This window comes from Mesocricetus auratus, unplaced genomic scaffold (genome assembly GCF_017639785.1).
Source record: "Mesocricetus auratus isolate SY011 unplaced genomic scaffold, BCM_Maur_2.0 Super-Scaffold_6730, whole genome shotgun sequence".
Classification (NCBI taxonomy): domain Eukaryota; kingdom Metazoa; phylum Chordata; class Mammalia; order Rodentia; family Cricetidae; genus Mesocricetus; species Mesocricetus auratus.
The window spans coordinates 110123553-110143272 of NW_024429184.1; the positions used below are offsets into that span (position 1 = coordinate 110123553).

The window sequence follows — 19720 nt, forward strand, 5'->3', positions numbered from 1 at the left end:
AAGACCTCTAACTGTAAAATTTCTAGAAGAAATTTTATATTGGATTATGCAAAAATTTCTCAGTATACAAAACGTACACGTCATTAAGTGGAAAAGAAAACCTGATGAAATAGATCCAATCAAAACTAGATACAGATGGGAATGGTAACATATAACTTTAACCCCAATACTAGCAGTCTGATCTCTGTGAGATCAAGAACAGCCTAGTCTGCATAGCAACTTGAAGGCCAGCCAGGACTACAGTGAGAACCTATCTCAAAGCAAACCAAAAAAAGCTATAAAGAATTGTTCTTTAACTTCTTTTTTTAAGGACTCAAAGTTCTTGTTATATAGGTCTTTCACTTGTTTGGTTAGAGTTACCGCAAGATATTTTAGATCTTCCATGCTCTTGGATAGATAGGATCAACGCAATAAAAATGGCAATCTTAACAAAAGCAATCTCCAGATTCAATGCAATCCCTATCAAAATATCAGCACAATTTTTCACCAATCTCGAAAGGACAATCCTTAACTTTATATGGAAAAACAAAAGACCCAGGATAGCCAAGGCAACCCTATACAATAAAGGAACCTCCGGAGGCATCACCATCCCTGACTTCAAGCTCTATTATAGAGCTATAGTCCTGAAACAGCTTGGTATTGGCACAAAAGCAGACAGGTAGACCAATGGAATCGAATCAAAGACCCTGATGTCAATCCACACACCTTTGAACACCTGATCTTTGACAAAGAAGCTAAAATTATACAATGGAAAAAAGAAAGCATCTTCAACAAATGGTGCTGGAGTAACTGGATGCAGGCATGTAAAAGACAACAGATAGATCCATAGCTATCATCATGCACAAAACTTAAGTCTAAATGGATCAAAGACCTCAACATCAATCCAGCCACATTGAATCTTAGAGGAGAAAGTGGGAAGTACCATTGAACAAATTGGTACAGGAGACCGCTTCCTGAATATAATAACACCAGTAGCACAGACACTGAGATCGACAATTAATAAATGGGACCTCTTGAAACTGAGGAGCTTCTTCAGGGCAAATGACACAGTCAACAAGACAAAACGACAGTCCACAGAATGGGAAAAGATATTCACAAACCCCACATCTGACAGAGGGCTGATCTCCAAAATTTACAAAGAACTCAAGAAGCAAGACTCCAGAACACCAAATGATCCAATTAAAAAATGGGGTACAGAACTAAATAGAGAATTCTCAATAGAGGAGTCCAAAATGGCCAAGAGACACTTGAGAAAGTACTCAACATCTCTTTAGCCATTAGGGAAATGCAAATCAAAACAACTCTGAGATACCACCTCACTCCCATCAGAATGGGTAAAATCAAAAACACTAATGACAGTTTATGCTGGAGAGAATGTGGAGAAAGGGAAACACCTCTCCACTGCTGGTGGGAATGCCAACTAGTGCAGCCACTTTGGAGATCAGTATGAAGATTCCTCAGAAAAATGGAAATCAGTCTACCACAAGACCCAGAAATTACACTCTTAGGCATATACCCAAAAGATGTACCCTCATACAATATGGACATCTGCTCAACTATGTTCATAGCAACATTATTTGTAATTGCCAGAACCTGGAAAGAACCTAGATGCCCCTCAACTGAAGAGTGGATAGAGAAAATGTGATACATCTACACAATGGAGTACTACTCAGCAGAAAAAAAATAGAATCTTGAAATTTACAGGCAAATGGGTGGCACTGGAAGAAACCATCCTGAGTGAGGTAAACCAGTCACAAAAACTCAAGCATAGTATATACCCACTCATATATGGATTTTAGACATGGAGCAGGGAATTGCCAGCCCACAAGCCCACTGCCAGAGAGTCTGGGGTGCAGGGAGGACCCTAAAAGAGATATATATGGTAACCCGGAGAAGGGTTAGGGGATACGTTCTCCTAATTGGATTGGGGGGGTAGAAGGGAAGGGTAGAAGGAGATGGGAGAGAGAGAGAAAAGAGGAGGGGAGAGGAGGACAAGGGAGAGCAGGAAGGTTGAGCCAGGTTATAGGGGAGAAAAGGATGGGAGATACCAGAAAAGAGGGAGCCAGTATAAGTTGGAGGAGAGATCTGGCACTAGTGAAATTTTCACAGATCTACAAGAATGACACTAACTGGCATTAAGACTACTTTAAATGCCCTCCCATGATCATTAGAATGATGACCTTACATGCCATCCTAGAACTCTCATCCAATGGCTGATGGAGACAGAGGCAGATACCCAAAGCTGTGAACTTAATTGAACTCCTATAACCCAGTTGCAAAGAGGAGTGATAACCAAAGGAATCAAGATCAGGCTGGCAAAACCACAGAGGCAGCTGACCTAAACAAGGGGGGAAACACATGGACCTCAGACTGATGACTGAGGGGCCAGCATAGGACTGATCCAGACATCCTCCCACTGAACCTGGGTGACAGAGAGGAGGCCTTGGAAATCTGTGGGACCTGGGAGAGTGAAGCAGTATTTATTCCTGGCACACAGAAGGACTCTGGGAACCCATACCACATGGAGGGATGCTCTCTCAGCCTGGACACATGAGGAAGAATCTGGGCCCTTCCCGTGATGATGTGACACACCCTGAAAATTCCTCATGGAGGCTTTTGACCTTCCTGGGGAGTGGAGGGGGGGTGGAATGGGGATGATGGGTTGGGAAGATTGGGTATGGGGGAGGAGGGGAGGGAGAGAGAACTGAAAGTGACATGGGTATAAAGTTAAATCAAAAATATATGAAAAAATAGAGTTGTTCTTCAGAGGAAGGTTTAAAAAAAAACATACTGTAGGTTAGGGAAGAAAAGCTGCAAAGCATGTTAGAACAATTGCTCTAAGTATATAGAAAATTCTTGTAATTTATTTTTTAAAAGATATTCAATAAAGAACAGCATAAAATAAACAAAATTTGAATAGATAATTCACAAAAGACCATACACAGAATGGTATGTGAGCACAAGAAAAGATGCTGAATATCAACAGACACTAGGGAGATAAAAATTAAAACAATAAGGAACTATGAATATATAATCCACTAGAATGACTAAATTATAAAATGAAAAGTTTCATCAATATGGAACAAAACAAATTCTTACAGATTGTTGCAGAAAATCGGAACTAGTTCGGTCATTTTTAAAAGCAGTAGAGGAGTTTCTTTTAAAGCTAAACAAGCATTTACAATACGACCTACAATCCCACTCCTAGGTGTGTATCCAACACCAAATACAAAACATCTACATACAAAGGCTCCATTCATATATTATAGCACTTCTAGTACAAATACAAAGTAGAATAGCCCAAATGTCTACATCAACTGGTAAGTGGGTAAACAAACTATGGCATATCCATACAACGGAATACTATTCAGAGAAAGGTGTGAGTTGTTACATTCAGCAGCATAGGTGAATTTCAAACCAATGCATGAAGTAAAATAAACTAGACACAAAAATGCATGATTCTACTTATAAGACATTTAGGAAAAATAAGCAGTGCTTACTGGGGTACGAAGGTAAAAGAAATGTTCTGCCCAGCACTCGGGAAGCAGAGGCAGGCGGATCTCTGTGAGTTCGAGGCCGGGCTGGACCGACAGCCTCCAAAACAATACAGAGAAACCCTGTCTCGTAAACCCCCCCCAAAAAAAGTTCTGTATATGACTATGGTATCATAACAATTATATACATTTAACAAAATTCACCTAAGTTGTTCAGTTCAAGCTGCTAACCTTTCTGTTCATACATTTCTTTGTGTGTAGGGAGGGGTATGTTCATGACAGTACATTCATGTGGGAGTAGGAAGACAACCTTCAGGACTCCACTCTCTCCTTCCACCATCTGGGTTCCAAGAATCCAACTCAGGTCGTAGGGATTGGTAGAGAGCACTTTTACTCACTGAGCAATCTCAGTGGCCCATAGACTAGCAAGTTCTTTGAACAAAGTATACCTTAATAAAGGGGTTTAAAATAAGCCCCCAATAAAATGTAAGAATAAAAATGTATTCTCTTCTTACTTAGCAAATGTTCAGCAGACATTGTTCACCAAGCACAAGTAACTCACAATCAAATACTTCCTTATCCATGCACTAGTAACACAAGTAAAAAAAAATAACAATTTCTATATATGTGAAACCACTCACATTTTAAAGTTTTCAATTCTATATAAAAATTTCCATCTTACATTTTTAATTTTTATGTGTTTAAAACACTCATTGAGCCACAGAAAACACTTGAAAGAGTTATAAACCAAAATTATTATCAAGGTAGCAGTTTTGCTGCAACCAAAAAAGTTTTATAGAAATAAAGAAGAAAAAAATGAGCTGCATGGTTATCTGCCATCAATAAATAATCACATTTCGATTACACTAAATGGCAGTCATTAGAACACAGGCCAAAAGTACAAGTTAAATTGTATAACTACACACGAGATGTGCTGTGAATCCAGCTCCTTACTACACAGACTGGATGCCCTACCTTCCCTGAGGACGGAGGAGAGGGACTAGCACAAGGACTTGGGTAACTGCTGCTGTCTGTAGATTTCACAGATGATTGATCTGATCGGTCATCAGTGCTCCGTTTAGGATGTAAAATTCCTCTGTCTTTGTACTTCTGAGGTGGATGTAAGGCTGGAGATGGAGATTTCATCAGTACTCTTGAGCAAGAAGAAGCACAAGTCAGTTACACGTGAGTTTATAATACAAAGGGAATGCTATTTCATACCAAAATCTCAATGACATACAATGTATGGAATACTTTTAAGGGAATTTCATTTTTCTATTTACATTAGTAAAAAAGAAAGAATGGGCTGGAGGTGTACCTTACTTAGTGATATAAAACATACCTAGTATGCCTCAAGCTCTGGGTTTGATCCCCAGCACACCAACAAACAAGTAAGCAAATATGTAAGTAAATACACATATAAGAAACAGTTGAGGGGTGGAAGATGGCTCAGATAGTGAAGTGCTTACTGCATGCTGTGGTTTGAATGTAAAATGTCCCATAGGCTCTTCTGTCTGACTATTGGTACCCAGTCCTATTCAGGAAGATTATAGATACTTGAAGAGCTAAGCCTTACTACACTTCTTGTTCTTTGATGAAATAAGACCAGCTAACTTCCTGCTCCTAAGTCCATGCCTGCCATGCCTTTCCTCCCTGATGCCATGTCTTCCCCACCATGATGGACTCAATCCATCATGGAAATGTAAGTCAAAGTAAGCCCTTCCTCTCTAAGTTCTCCTTGTCAAGTATTTTATCACAGCAACACAAAAGAAACTAATGTAGCATGCAATTACGAGGATCTGATCTCAATCCCCAGTACAAACATAAAAGCTGTTTCTGTAATCTCAGAACTAGGGTGCCAAAGAGAGGCTAATCCCTGGATATCACTCCCCAGCCAGCCAAATCAATGAGGTCTAAGTTCATTGAGAGACCTTGTCTCAAAAGTGAAGGTGGAAAGTACTAAAGAAGACACCCAATATCAATTTCTGACATTGGCACACTCATATGCATTTGTGTGTATACAAACACATACACACACCAAAACAACAACAAACAACTGCAGACTGTAGGATACATTTAAAAATAGGTAAAACCACATTCAGAAAAATGAAGTGGTATTGTGTAAAATAGACTTAAAAATGATAGTATGCTAACATGGAAAGAATACTGCACTAGAGAGAGGAGACTGAAATCTATATACGAGAACAACATTAAATGAACATATATAACCCTAGCATGACACTGAACTTTAATTTGTTAAATTAAAGTTATCTTAATGAACTCTAAGAGTCTTCTAAAATTCTATAAATACTATGAACATATCATTTAAGATTTTTTTTAATTTTTAAAAAAATGTACTGCATGTACTCTGTGGTATAATCAGATAATATATTCTGGTTTCCAATACCATCTAAAAATAATCTTGCTAAAACAAGGGATATAAGCAAACCTTGAAAGCTAATCACTCATTTTCACAGAATAGAGTAGAAGATTTAATGATGTTAGCTGAAAACAGACAAGTTCAATATGTTGAGCATCTCATAGTAACACTGACCTAATTTCTTCCAAAAGGTAAGAGGAAATACTCCATATGTTAATATGTTAAAAAAATTTAACACCCTACCTCATACAAACCCTGAATTCAAATAAATCTATAATTTATAGCAAGTGGTAAATTTTCAATTTTGCTAGGATAGAGAAAAAATACTTTTTTTCACTGTTGTCCTCACCTCGAACAGGCGTCGTCCAGTGCATCACTGAACAGCAGCACGCTTTTCTGTGGCACTGCTACCCAGCAGTACTGATAGCAGGGGGTAGGATACGAAAACTGCTCCTTAAAGAGCACTGCCAGGGTGCCCTATGCAGTGTCTAAGAAAAATGTCATTTGACATGTATCCACTAAAATGGATCATTTTAGAATTTATTATCTTCCAAAGAGACCTTAAATTTATGAATTCTGGATATACAATATTCTCAGTTTTTTCTTGGAAGAATGGCCTTACTATATCATAAGCGCCCACCTTAAAAATCATTCATATTCCCTTAGTACTTACAAGAAATATCTTAAACAAACTCCGCTTTATTGTGGCCTTTTACATACACTCCATTACATGTGATTATGAAACAGTATAAACAGCTCACTGTCCTGGAGAAATTTTACCCATCTAAGTAAAATGCCAGATTCACCTTTCTGCAGTAGTGGATCCATCAGCAAACTCCGTGTCTGCTGAACTCTTCCTACTATTATTGGATCTCCAAGAGGAAGCCAAAGGAAGTTCTTCTGAAGACATGGGTCTTGGCCTCTGGCCAATTCCAGATGGTTGCTGTAAACCTGCAGACTGCTCTTCAGTGCTTAAAACAGCTATAATTGCTCGTATGGTAGCTTCATCAACTTGAGACCAAGGTTTAGATGGAGCTCTCATTCGGCGTAAAAACAAGCTATGCCACTTCTGTCTCAGCTGCAGCAATAAACTGGCAGCCTGTAATCAAAGCATCCTCAGTTAAAATATAAGCCAAATGTGTATTGTATATGTAAGAAGGTCCTTGACATTAGTTATGGGTCTATAACTCTGTATCAAGAACTATCTTACATTCAATATAATGTTCTATTCATTTCATTCATTCTGTTGCATAAATGAAATTTTTATACAACATATTCTAGGCACTAGAGACACAGAAGGAAACAAAACAACTATTAAAGGAAACAGTAAACACTGAAGGTAGTATGTGGTTAATATTGAAAAGGAGGAATCTAGAGATAGATTCAAGAGACATAAGTGCCGTCATTTCTAAATCTACAGAGAAATAAAGTTAGCAGAAATTATGAAGAGCCAAAGTGAAGAAAAAAGTAAGGCATTCTGAAGTAAAAATTTATTATTATTATTATTATTTTGGTTTTTCAAGACAGGGTTTCTCTATAGCTTTGGAACCTGTCATGGAACTATCTCTGTAGACCACGCTGACTCCAAACTCATAGACATCAGCCTGTCTCTGCCTCCCAAGTGCTGGGATTAAAGGCGCTTGCCACCACCACTGAACTACAAAATCGTTTTAAGGCACAAGTACCTACAACTAAAAGCAAAGCACACATGTAAAAAGAAATGACTACAAAAGAAGAAAAATGGAAAGGGACTGACTTTATGTGAGACAGAGAATTTGGAGTAGGGTTCAAGAGGGAAAAAATGGAGAGGAGCAATATTAAAGGGGGAAGCAGTACACAACAGTGCCAAGGAGTAGAGCAGGTTACCAAAGACAGACCGGCAGATCCAGTGAAGTACAGGGTTGATGTGACTGGGAATGAGACTGCAGTATGTTCATATGATAGACACATGAATAAATAGTGATAGTTAAGAGTCAAGCTAGCCAGTGCTGACCACTGACAGCTCAGCTGTGCCCCCAAATGGACAGAGAATGACAAAACAAAAAACAAAACAAACAAAAAGACTGGAATGTTAAGAAAATCTTAGATTTGAAAAACAAAAATTTACTTCTCCCAATTCAGTTATGAAAACAAATGCTGTCATATCTTTCTCTAAGAAGTGACAAAAATAAATGGTGTTCTGTACTCAGTAGTTTACATATCCAGAAATACTAAAATTTACTACTGTGGCTTAGATGGCTTTGGTCCCACTAAAAATTTACTGTGACACTTAATTCCCAATGCAACAGTATTGGAAGATGTGATCTTCAGAAAATGACAATGACTAGACATCCTTCCAAAGCTCTCCATCATGTATGGACACACCATTCTCCTCTATTGAGAACACAGGGTTTAAATTGTCATCTGGTTAACCCTCATCAGCACCCTGACCTTAGACTGAGGAATTTCTGGTTTTTAAAAATCGCTCAGCCTATAGTACTGTGCTATAGAAGCACAGACAGAGCAAGATAATAGTTATACATAAATGCTAGGCTACAACTATGTTGTTTTGAGTCCTCTGGCAGAAGAAAAGCAAACTGTGGCAGAGAATGTATGAGGACTCTATGAAAACTGAAAAACAAGCCATAGGTATTTTCTAATATTATGGGGTCAATATTGAAGATAAAAATTTTAACATGCTATTTTATAATTCATAGTAACTAAAAAATGATGTCATATTAAAATGCAACTTACCTCTGGCTCTAGTTTGAAATTAAGCCACTCATCAAGTTTCAAAGCAGCCAAATTAGCAGTAGCTCTGTCCTCCATCTCACTGTCACTACTGTCATTGGGAATGCCATCCGCTGTTACAACACACAGGAAAAAACGTTAATCACTCTACCTTCCTATAAAATAGCAGAGCGGTGAAACAGATATTCTTATACGCAAAGCTCCTTTTTACAGTGTAGCAATCCATTTAGTAAGTTCATCTAATCAGATTGTAAACTTACTCTAAATACATAAAATAAGGGCCAATAAGATGGCTCAGTGCTCCACAGGCTTGACATGTTGTTTGACGTCCAGAACCCATAGTGAAAGAAAAGAACAGACTCTAGAAATATGCCCAATCTTTACAAAAGTTACCAAGAGTGTACTACTAAACCTAATATACAGCACTGTTTAATAAAATAGACTGAACTTCTTGAAAAAAAAAACGTAAAAAAAAAGAGCTGTTGAATTCAGAAAGGAGTACAAGAAGACAACAAGCAAATTTTAAAAACTGGGATAATTATCAAAGATAACTTTAGTAATATTAAAGCAGCAAAGAGTTACAGTCCTTCATTAACAGATAATGAATTATTGGTAAACAAAAATACTAAATGAGTGTCCAGTGTAATTACAGAATATAATTAATTAATAGTCACATTAAGGAAAGATAAAAATATATACAGAGCTTTCATAAAGATTCCAAATTTAATAGGCATCTTTAAGCATTAAAGAAAATGATACACAAGTACTATTTAATAAGTGATGTGGATAGGGGAGAAACACTCCCCAATGTGGAGGGGGAATAAATTAAATCAAATCTACCTCCTTGAGAAAAATCAAATTACAAAAAAATCAAATAACAGAAAATAAAAAGAATATTCATAATAGCAATGGAAAAATTACATTTCCTCACCTCTGAAAGTACGTAGTATAAGATTAATCAATCTGAATATACAGCGATTCAAACAACTTAAAGTGAGATAGAAAAAGGCTAATATCTTTAAAGCTATATAGCCATATTCCTAGGTTGGCAAGATTAATACTGTGAAAATCCCTCTACTATTAAAAGCAATCTACAGATTTCAGTGCAGTCTCTATCAAACTCTCAAGGATATTCTTCACAAAACTAAAGAAAAATATACTAAAATTCATATAGAAACACAAAAAACTATGGACACAAAAGAAGCTTTAAGCAAAAAGAGCACAGCAGAAATCTCAACCCCATTCAACCTCACATTATACTATGGAGCCATAATGATAGCGACAGCATTTACTCACAAAGACAGACCTCTAGCAATTGACCTATGGAATGGAACAGAGATAAACCCAAACAATTCTGGTCACCTAACTTTTGACAAAGGTTACAACTACCAAAAACCACTGGAAAACAGAAAGCCTTTGCAACAAATTTTACTTACAAAACTTGGTTATCTACTTGCAGAATGAAATTAGATATGTATCTCTCATTCTGAACAAAAATCAACTTAAGCAAAACAAAACAACAACAACAACAACAACAAAAAACACTTAGAATGTTTAACAAAGAAAAACCACAAGGAAAACAAGTCAAGACATTTGCCAATTCCTGGACAGAAACCCCACAACACAGAAAAAAAGCCTCAGCAACTGACAAATATGATTACATAAAAGTAAAGCTTCTTCATGGCAAAACAAATTATCAGTATTAACAGACAGCCTTCAAAAGGGGTTACCGGAGGCCTAGGTGATCTATTGAGCCTTGGGCAGTAGATCAGTACTCATCCTGAGTATACACACGGACTTTGGACTCCCATCCAACAATGTGAGATGCACTCTCACCCTGAACTCTTGGGGGAGGGTCTAGGCCCTGCCCTGTATGAAATGACAGATTATGGACACCCCCATGGAGGGACTCACCCTCCCTGGGGAAAAGAGGGGATAACGGGGGGAGTTGGGGGGAGGGCATGGGAGGAGGGGAGGGATAGGGAGAGGGACCTGGAACTGACTTGTGAAGCAACCTTGTTTCTAATCTAAATTTAAACTTAAAAATAAATAATAATAAAAAAGAAGAAAAAACTGCAAAAATTAAACAAAATACTCCTGCCAATCAATATTGGTCAATAATCTAAACAAAGTTTTCAAAAGAAGCAACACAAACAAGCACTAAACAGTTTTAAACATGTTCAATACCAAGCCATCAGAGAAATGCAAATTAAAACTACATTGAGAAATCAGTATGGTGGCAGTTCAAAAGCTACTATAGAATTAGTATATGCCCAACTATACTAACCGTATGCACATACCCGAATGTTCCATGCATTCTTCTGTAGAGATGTGTTTACACTATTCTTTTCACAAGAGCTACCAGATTGTAAATAAGTTAAAGGTATGAGAATGTTTTTAGAGAAGAGGAAGAACATACTGAAAGTAAAGATGTTTTAAGAAGGAAATGGTTGGCTCTGCTAACTATTACTTTGAATGGAAATATATAAACTAAAAATTGTAAGTTGGGTTTGGCAATATGGCATGTATCAATGGTCTTGTCAAGAATAGTTTCAGTGACATGATTGGCTCAGAGGAGATTGAGTTTCATAGTGAGAGATCCGGTGTGGTAGCATATACCCTTGTAATTCCAGTCCTTGGGTAGCAGAAGCAGCAGGACAATTTTAAGTTCAAGGCCAGTCTGGTTAACACAGTGTGTTCTTGTCAGGACTACACAATGAGATACTATTTCAAAAAACTTCAAACAAACAAACACACACAAAAAAATCATGGCAGGTAACTACTAAGAGAGTTGCTATGGCAGGAGTTTGGGTTCATTGACATTTCATTCATTTAATAATTTCCTTGGCTTAAAATTTATCAAGTAATAACTTGATAAAAACATGTAAATGTTATTTATGGCTCTTCCTTATACCCAGGCCATCCAGAGTAAATGACTCTTTTCTTGCAGTTGTTATCCTTAGGTGCTAGTATTTAGAATGCTATCTAAAAATGAAAGATTTCATTTCTGAAATGTCTACTTCCCATTCTCTCTTTTCTGAACTCCAAGAGATACAGATAGCCAAATGCCTTCTAAAAACACTTCACTTAGGGTGTCCTAAACATCTCCGCCTTAAGCATATATAAAAAGACCTCTTGACTTTCAACCTACATAGCTTCTAGGTTTAATCTACTCCTAGCAGCAGGGGCTGGAGAGACAGCTGTAGGCAGTAGGACCACAGTACAAACCTGGTACATGAGCTAGCTTGTTGGAGCCCACTCCCTATGGTGGGATGCCATGCTCAACATTAACGCATGGGAGAGGGGACTGGCCCTACCCCAAACTATTGTGCCAGACTATGTTGACTCCTCATGGGAACCCTTACACATGAGGAGGAGTGGACTGGGGCTGGGCTGGGAGGGGAGGTAAGAAGGGGTGGGGGGAGGCAAGAGGGGCTGGAGGAGGTGTGGGAGGGAGAACTGTGGTTGGAATGTAAAATGAAATTAAAAATAAAAAATTTAGGAAAAAAAGAATGTTTGATGCACCATCACAATGACAAAGTTAGGATGCCAGCACACATATAAGATGTCAGGTGTTCTAGTCACACACAAGAGAATCACAGGGCCTTCCTTGGTGGCTTCCAGCCTAGCTGAGAAAGCATAAGCCTCAGGCTCAGGGAGAGAGAGCCTGCCTCAAATTACTAGGCAGAGTGAACACCTATGCCATCTTCTGACAGTCCCCAAAACTTGCATATTTTTGCATTCTTATGGCCCACCAAGACACAAAATAAATAAAAATGGGCATCATTATCAGCAACCTACTATAACCAGAAGCCTGGGAAGGTACAAAAAATAGCACTAAAAATCATTAAAATATGTAAGTAGAAAAAGCATAATATTAAAAAGTACTTATATAAGGATAAGAATATCAGTTATTTTTAAATATTATCTTTATTTATATCATCATTTACACTGAAGCAGAAAGCAAGCATCTTATCATCAGTAGGATTAATAAAAATAAACCAACAATGTGTTAATTGAAAGTCAATTTCGGGGCTGGAGAGATGGCTCAAAAGTTAAGAGCACTGACTGCTCTTCCAGAGGTCCTGAGATTAATTTCCACCAACTACATGGTGGCTCACAACCATCTATAATGAGATTTGTTGCCTTCTTCTGGTATGCAGGAATACATGCAGGCAGAATGTTGTATACATAATAAGTTAATAAACCTTAAAAATATAAAATTATTTAAATAAAAAAGAAAGTCAATTTCAACAAAAGTGGTATGTATATCTTACAAGTATTTCCTACTTGTCTCACATTATCAACTATATCTTAGTACTCCCTAACTATCTCATTATACCATATCAAATATAACTCAGTATTTTCTGTCTCATGTTATAAACCACACAAGTTTTTTTATGTTATTAGTTTATTTCAAATATATTTTACTTCTTTATACTATACTCACCTCTAAAGGATGAAGGTTCCTGAAGAGCATTACTGGCCAGCCTTGCTGGTCCACAAAACACCACAACAGTAACGGATGTCACTGCTGAACAACACCTGATATTAGCAATTCTATGGGCTCTGGTCATTTCATCATAAATAAGCCAATCTGTGGGCAATGCCTGAATTGCTGCAGCCTGACCATTGGCTGGAGGAATCTATTAAGATAGTTAAAAAAAGTGTTAATTTATTGGCAATACTTTTAAGTTTTTAGTAAAACAGATGATGTACAATGGTATTCAAAAATTAAAGCAAGCCATTGCTCTTCTGGTTTATCAGATTCTTCACTACTTTTCCAATGTTACCTCTGCAATTTCTAGTATTTAACGTTTCATTACACATATTTTGCAAATTAATTTTCTAAAACAGAGATAGCTGGAATATTTTTTATCTTCAACTATCTAAATTTGATTCACCACAAGGTCTAAGAGCATTAAAAATGTTTTACCTTTTTGTACTGAGGCTGGCTGAGAACTGAAGTGGGATGAAATCGTACTTTTTTTTCCTTTGGCCCTGTCAATACTACATTCTCTCTGTCCACATGGACTAAATTAGGATACATGCCTGCTACCAATGCAGCTTTAACAACGGCCCAGTTCTCGGAGTTTGTGTTAACATCTCGAATATCACCACCACCTCGTGCTCTAACAAAACCTGGATAGACAAAAAGAGCACACCATTCTTCTGTTTTGCAAAAGGCACTTTAAAATTTGTGTATATCTGATGACAAGAACTGTCACCTCCTATAAATTTAACAATATCCAACTCCATGATTAACACAATTCATTCTAACAAGTGTGAAGTATAAAGCTAATGGAGCAAAGTTTAGACGTGTTCAGGCTAGATTAAGTACAGTATTTACTGGGACAAGATCTCATTATGTAATTCCAACTGGCCCTCAATTGATTCTCCTGTTTCAACCTCCTGAACATTTGGGATGTCAGTGGATAGCTATTATGCCTGGCTGTATATGCACATTCTTCATTAAGTTCATTCATCAGTTGTTGTGTTGGCTAGTTTTTTCTCAACCTAACAAAAGCTAGTCATCTAAGAGGAGGGAACCTCAACTGAGAACATGCCCCCATCAGACTGGCCTGTAGGCAAGTTTGCTGGCATTTTCTTGATTGCTGATTGGCCCAGAAGAGGCCAGCCCACTGTAGGCAGTGCCAGCCCTGGCAGGTAATCCTGGATGTTGTATGAAGGAAAGCTAAGCAAGCAATGAAGAACAAGTCAGTCAGCAACATTCTTCCATAGCTTATATTTAGTTCCTACCTGACTTCCTTTGGTGATTAACAACTGTAAACTGAAATAAGTCCCCAAATTGCTTTTGATCATGGTCTTTATCACAGCAAAAGAAACCAAACTAAGACAGTTCTATTAGAAACATTCTCCAAGTTCACAACTTGAAAACCAAACCATTCTTTTTACTTGTATGCTTTCATCAAATGTAGACATATAGTTAAGTACAAACGCTATATATGTTTAAATTTCAAAAATCCTTCCTAATTCCCCATATTTAAAACAAACCTAAATTCTCAATTCTCCAGTTTCCTTGAATACTTCAGCTAACTGTAATCCAGATTCTGATACTATTGACTATCACTTTAGTTAACAATGTTATTAAGAAAAAACAAAAAACAAAACTAACAACAAAAAATACCTTCAAAGGAATAATTCTCATAGAAAACAGTAACATTAGAATCTTCTCAAAAAAGAATGCAGTACCTTCAAGTTGTTATCAACCATTTCAGTGTTCTACAACTATACACACTGTTGGCCATATCAATCTACTTAAATTCTTGTAATTCCTATTCTATAGAGTTAAGTAATTTCTGGTTGGTACAGGCAAAAGTAAAAATAACATTAAACCTAAATTGATCTTTAACAAAAAATATAAATTGCTCACTATCAACAATATCAAAAGGGTTTACATACTATGTCCATATAGTTTACTACTACAGCCTGTGTAATGTTTTATTTCATCAGTAAGCAAAAGTCCAGAAGATAGAGAAGAGTACACATCAGCTCAAGAATACAGACACATATTATGATATACAAACCACAGAAACTGGCATCACTTTAAGTCCAGAATCATGAAGGATAAGCAGGTGTTCTACACAGGAAACCTTACCTGATGCTCTAAGCTGACCAAGCAACTGTGTTCTCATGCCTATAATAATTTCCATCGTGGCTTGTGAGAGAAAATTCTTTTCACAAAAGGCTCGCTCCCAGCCATCACTTCGTGCTTTCTGCCATGCCTGCAAAAACAGTATATGTACAAGATGTATTTACCAATTACGCTTTAGTGAGGTAACAAAGTAATGCCACTATATCAATCACTGAAGGTCAAGTATTATTCTGATAATTTATAAAACGTCTAAGATTCTATAATCAAATTAGACTTGTAGAACTGAACATCAAGTGGCTCAAATGACCAACTCTGTAAGAATTATCCTTATAGGCATAGTTTTTAGCTGGTATAGGTAGCCAGTTTTATTACACTTAAGTGAGAGGCTTTCCAGTTATATTTTCCATTAAAATGCTTTTAGATCTAGAATTCTGAAATTCCTAATAATAGTAATAGCAATAATAACAACAACCCCTGTGTTACTCTCTCAACAGACTGGAAATAGAAAGTGGGATTTTGAGGCCTGGAAAGATGGCTCAGTGGTTGAGAGCACTGACTGCTCTTCCAGAGGTCCTGAGTTCAATTCCCAGCAACCACTGATAGCCCAGAATCATCTTTAGTGGGATTTGATGCCCTCTTCTATCATAAAGTTATACAAGCAGATAGAGCACCCACATACATAAGATAAATAAAATGTTTTTTAAAGGGGAATTTCTAAAAATCATACATAGATAAAACATATAAATCTGGCCTTTGAAAATATGCTATCCTGACTTAGAACATAATTAAAAGAAAGCTGCATCCTATCTCATCACCTTTTCAAAGAGCTAGAAAGAACACAATGCAGGGATTCTCCTCCAGACTATTACTTAATATATAAGATAGTATAACATATACTGATATCTGAATTGAACAATCCATCATCCAATAATAATCATAAAGGAGCTTGTAATTATTTAAATTACATATGTTGAAAAAATATTGAATACCTGAATGAGTGCTTTCCACTGAGAAATGTAAGACTATAGAAAGAGGCACAACCTCTAGTCAAGAAATTTAAAGAATTAAAGATATTTGTAAGAAATAATATATCCTTCCCTACATAATTGAATTGCTAAATTACATTGCATTTCTCTTTTCAGAGGCTACTTCAATCTTACCATTTTCTTTACTCAATATCTCACTATTTTTAAAATTAAATTATTGGAATGGTGCCCTGAGTGCAAAAGGAAAAAAAAAATACTGTAAAAATAAGAATTTTACAAAAACTAAATTGAAGATAATATTCTTCCAATCTTTGTTCTATATCTTCCCTCTACATAGCACACAGACATCCTAAATAATTTTAGAGTATTTCTCGGTCAAGTCATTCATATATACATATATACACATATACAGTCTAATTAGGAGTAAATAATGGTAACAAAATAGAGATAAATTGGTCATGTTAAACTATAAGGAGCAATCAGTTTTTTTAAAATATTTTTCTTTTTTTGATATTATAATACAGTTACATCACTTCTTTTGTTCCTTTTTGTCCCCCAAACTCTCCCATACTACTCTTCTTGCTCTCTTTCAAATTCTACATGCATATATGCATTCATAAATATTACCTGCTCTGTCTGTCTGTATAATGTTACTTGTATGTGTGTTTTCAGGGATGACAATTTGGTACTATAATCAATTAGTATGTTCTTCCCTAGGGAAGAATATTTCTCCCACCTCAGTATTTCTTATTTGCCTGTAGTTCTTTATGTAGGATTATGGCTCATGGTCTTTTCCCTATCTACTTCTGCTCTATTGATAAAATGTGACCTCTGAGACTAGAGAGACACCTCAGTAGTTAAGAGCATTTGTTGCTCTTGTAGAGGACACAGGTTCAGTTTTAAGCACTGACACGGTGGTTCATAGTACTCTGTAACTCTAGTTCCAGGGAATCAACCCTTCTTCTGATGTTCACAGATACCAGGTACACACATAATGCACACACATACATGCAGGGAAAACACATAAAAATAAATAAATCTTAAATATAAATAGATAAAATGTGGCTTCCTGAGTAAAACAAAATTAACAGAATGTTATGTAGTTTTTTATTTAATTTTTACTAGCGCAGAATGTATTGAATGCAGCATGTTTAGCAATAAGCAAAAGTAACGGTACCTGGAATGCTCTGAGCAGTGCCATGTGGTCACTGAAAGTCCCTGCAGTGAAGCGTTTCCTACAAAGCATAGCCGCCCGTTTTTGAGAGGCCTGGGTAGGCAGTACAAAAGGGTCACGATAAGCTAGAGTGCAGGCAATTGTAAGGATGGGGTCCAGACATTTTAAGACAACAGCACACAGGACCATTTTTCCAAGATGTGGTTCTACTGGCAAATCAGCCAAATGATACCCAAGCTCAGTCAGATCTTCCCACGCATCCATTGCATCTATTGTCTAAGTAAAAGGAGAAAAAAAAAATTGGCATAACCCAAAATGATACTTAAACTAAAAACTCACTAAGTATAAAATAATGCAAATAATTCTTTTGCTGTCACATTGCATAAAAATATATTTTATTAAATATATATAAGAACTATATCTACTATCATAAATTAAAGTACTCTTCAATTAACAGTTTTAAAAGAATAAAATCACTAAACATATATGCTCATTTAGCTTTAATTTCCCATTGAAGATAAAAACAAGTAAAATAATTAAAATACCAACCTTAAGCATCTGAACAGCATTTCTTACAATTAAGGCTGGAGGCGGTTCAGGAGCTTTCATAAGGAAGTCAGCAATGGTACAATTAACTGGGGCCAACAGTTTAGTATGTAAACAAAGCTCCTGTAAACCACAAGAGCAAAAGATTGAAGAAAGTAAAAATCTAGTACTGACTTCTATTTTAAAGAAACCATGAGGATGGTTTCCCAGTCTCAGTCTAGCAAAGTCTCAGAGTCAAAGGAATAGGAGGAACATCTTCAATCAAACAGGCTTGTAACACTCTCAATCAACGTATATCAAAATGACCACTGCTCCCTCTAGCAGTATTTTCTCATATAGCTTTTACCCATAAAACTTAAGAGTCACTACCCAAACAGTAAGTCATCTTCCTCCTATTATGCTCACTTCATTCTATCATCTTTTTCCATTCAACAAATAGTCAACTAACAGGCAGGCACTATGCCACAAGTCAGAGAAAGAGAGGACAGTACCTGCTCTTTTGAAGTTTACAGAAGGGAAAAACAGACCTTACACAATTTAGCAAGTTACTTAATTATAATTGTGATAAGTGCTATGAAGGATACTAGGTGCCATTGAGGGTGGGGGCTGGGATAAATTATAATCAAGTTCCATCAAGAGCAGAAGTCAAAGAGTTTCCTAAAAGAAGCAACACCTACACTAAGATGTAAAGACTAGGAGTAGAAATTTACCATAAAAGAAATAAAGGAATTTGGAAATGGGTTAGCACAGTAAAGCAAAAGTTATACAGAAAAGAAATAAATGTAACTTGAAAAACCCCACTAAATCTGGTATGAGAAGAAACATGAGGATGGGGGATTGGAAACACCTGAAGAGTTTATTTAGTAATTTAGGTTCTAAGAATTTTTAGTTATATATAAAAGGAACAGAAAATCTTGCAAAGACACTGGGAATAGGAAATCGTCATAGGATATGGATATCAAAAACATGATTCTATATCCCTTGAATGATTGGAAGCAAGCATCTAGCTAAGAGACTAAAGAATCGAAGTGGGGGGGGGACTGGAGAGATGGTGCTGTGTTAAGAGCCCTTGACGCATTGCAGTGTCAAAGGTCATGTTCCTAGCACTCACATCAGGTAGTAGGCATGCTTATACACAAACACACAAACATGCATATAAAGTAAAAATAAAGTAAGTAAATCTTTTAAAATACAGAATCAAACTGATTTTCTTCTAGCAGTTTTGCATGAAGTTAGAAAACTCAAAGAAAAATAATAAAAGTTTGGAAATCTCAGTGAATGCACTTTCAAAATTATCAGCATCCTACACTGATGTTGGCATTACTTGTTACAACTTAAATAATTTGAAAATTAAATAATTCCTATCCAGAATTTCCAAAATTCATACTATGTATTTGAAATAAAATGCTACAATTAAACACACACACACACACACACACACACACACAGAGAGCGCTTCATAATTAAAAAGTATGCCTGTAACTTTAATATCTGAAGGTTTATTAAGATTTGTATAAGGAAAAGTCTTTTTTATGGATATATCCCCCTTCATAAAATTTAACTTAAGATTTTATTTTGAAAAGTGACTAATTCAAGCCCAGTCTGTAGAAACTGAAATGTCAGCTGTCCCCTCACCCACAGACAAAGCCTTATAGCTGTAGGTCTACCTGCAATGGCATTCTCAAGAGCTCTGGCGTCTGAAATTCCAGCATGTTCTGAAATCGGAGTCTACTAAACAGACGGAAACAAATTCCAGGTCTACATCGTCCAGCTCTTAAAAATAAAACACAAAAT

General features: G+C 36.5%; 1 protein-coding gene across 1 annotated transcript in view; it reads right to left on the minus strand.

Annotated features, from left to right (window-relative positions):
• Ythdc2 (YTH domain containing 2) overlaps positions 1-19720 on the minus strand; it is a 62914-nt gene that overhangs the window by 10229 nt on the left and 32965 nt on the right. The window contains exons 18-26 of the mRNA XM_040741850.1: positions 19594-19699; positions 17930-18049; positions 17384-17656; positions 15224-15350; positions 13541-13746; positions 13055-13250; positions 8608-8717; positions 6681-6973; positions 4470-4647 (exon numbers count right to left, since the gene is read on the minus strand). Of these exons, the coding sequence (XP_040597784.1) occupies positions 4470-4647; positions 6681-6973; positions 8608-8717; positions 13055-13250; positions 13541-13746; positions 15224-15350; positions 17384-17656; positions 17930-18049; positions 19594-19699 (1609 nt within the window). The remainder of the gene's footprint in view (positions 1-4469; positions 4648-6680; positions 6974-8607; positions 8718-13054; positions 13251-13540; positions 13747-15223; positions 15351-17383; positions 17657-17929; positions 18050-19593; positions 19700-19720) is intronic.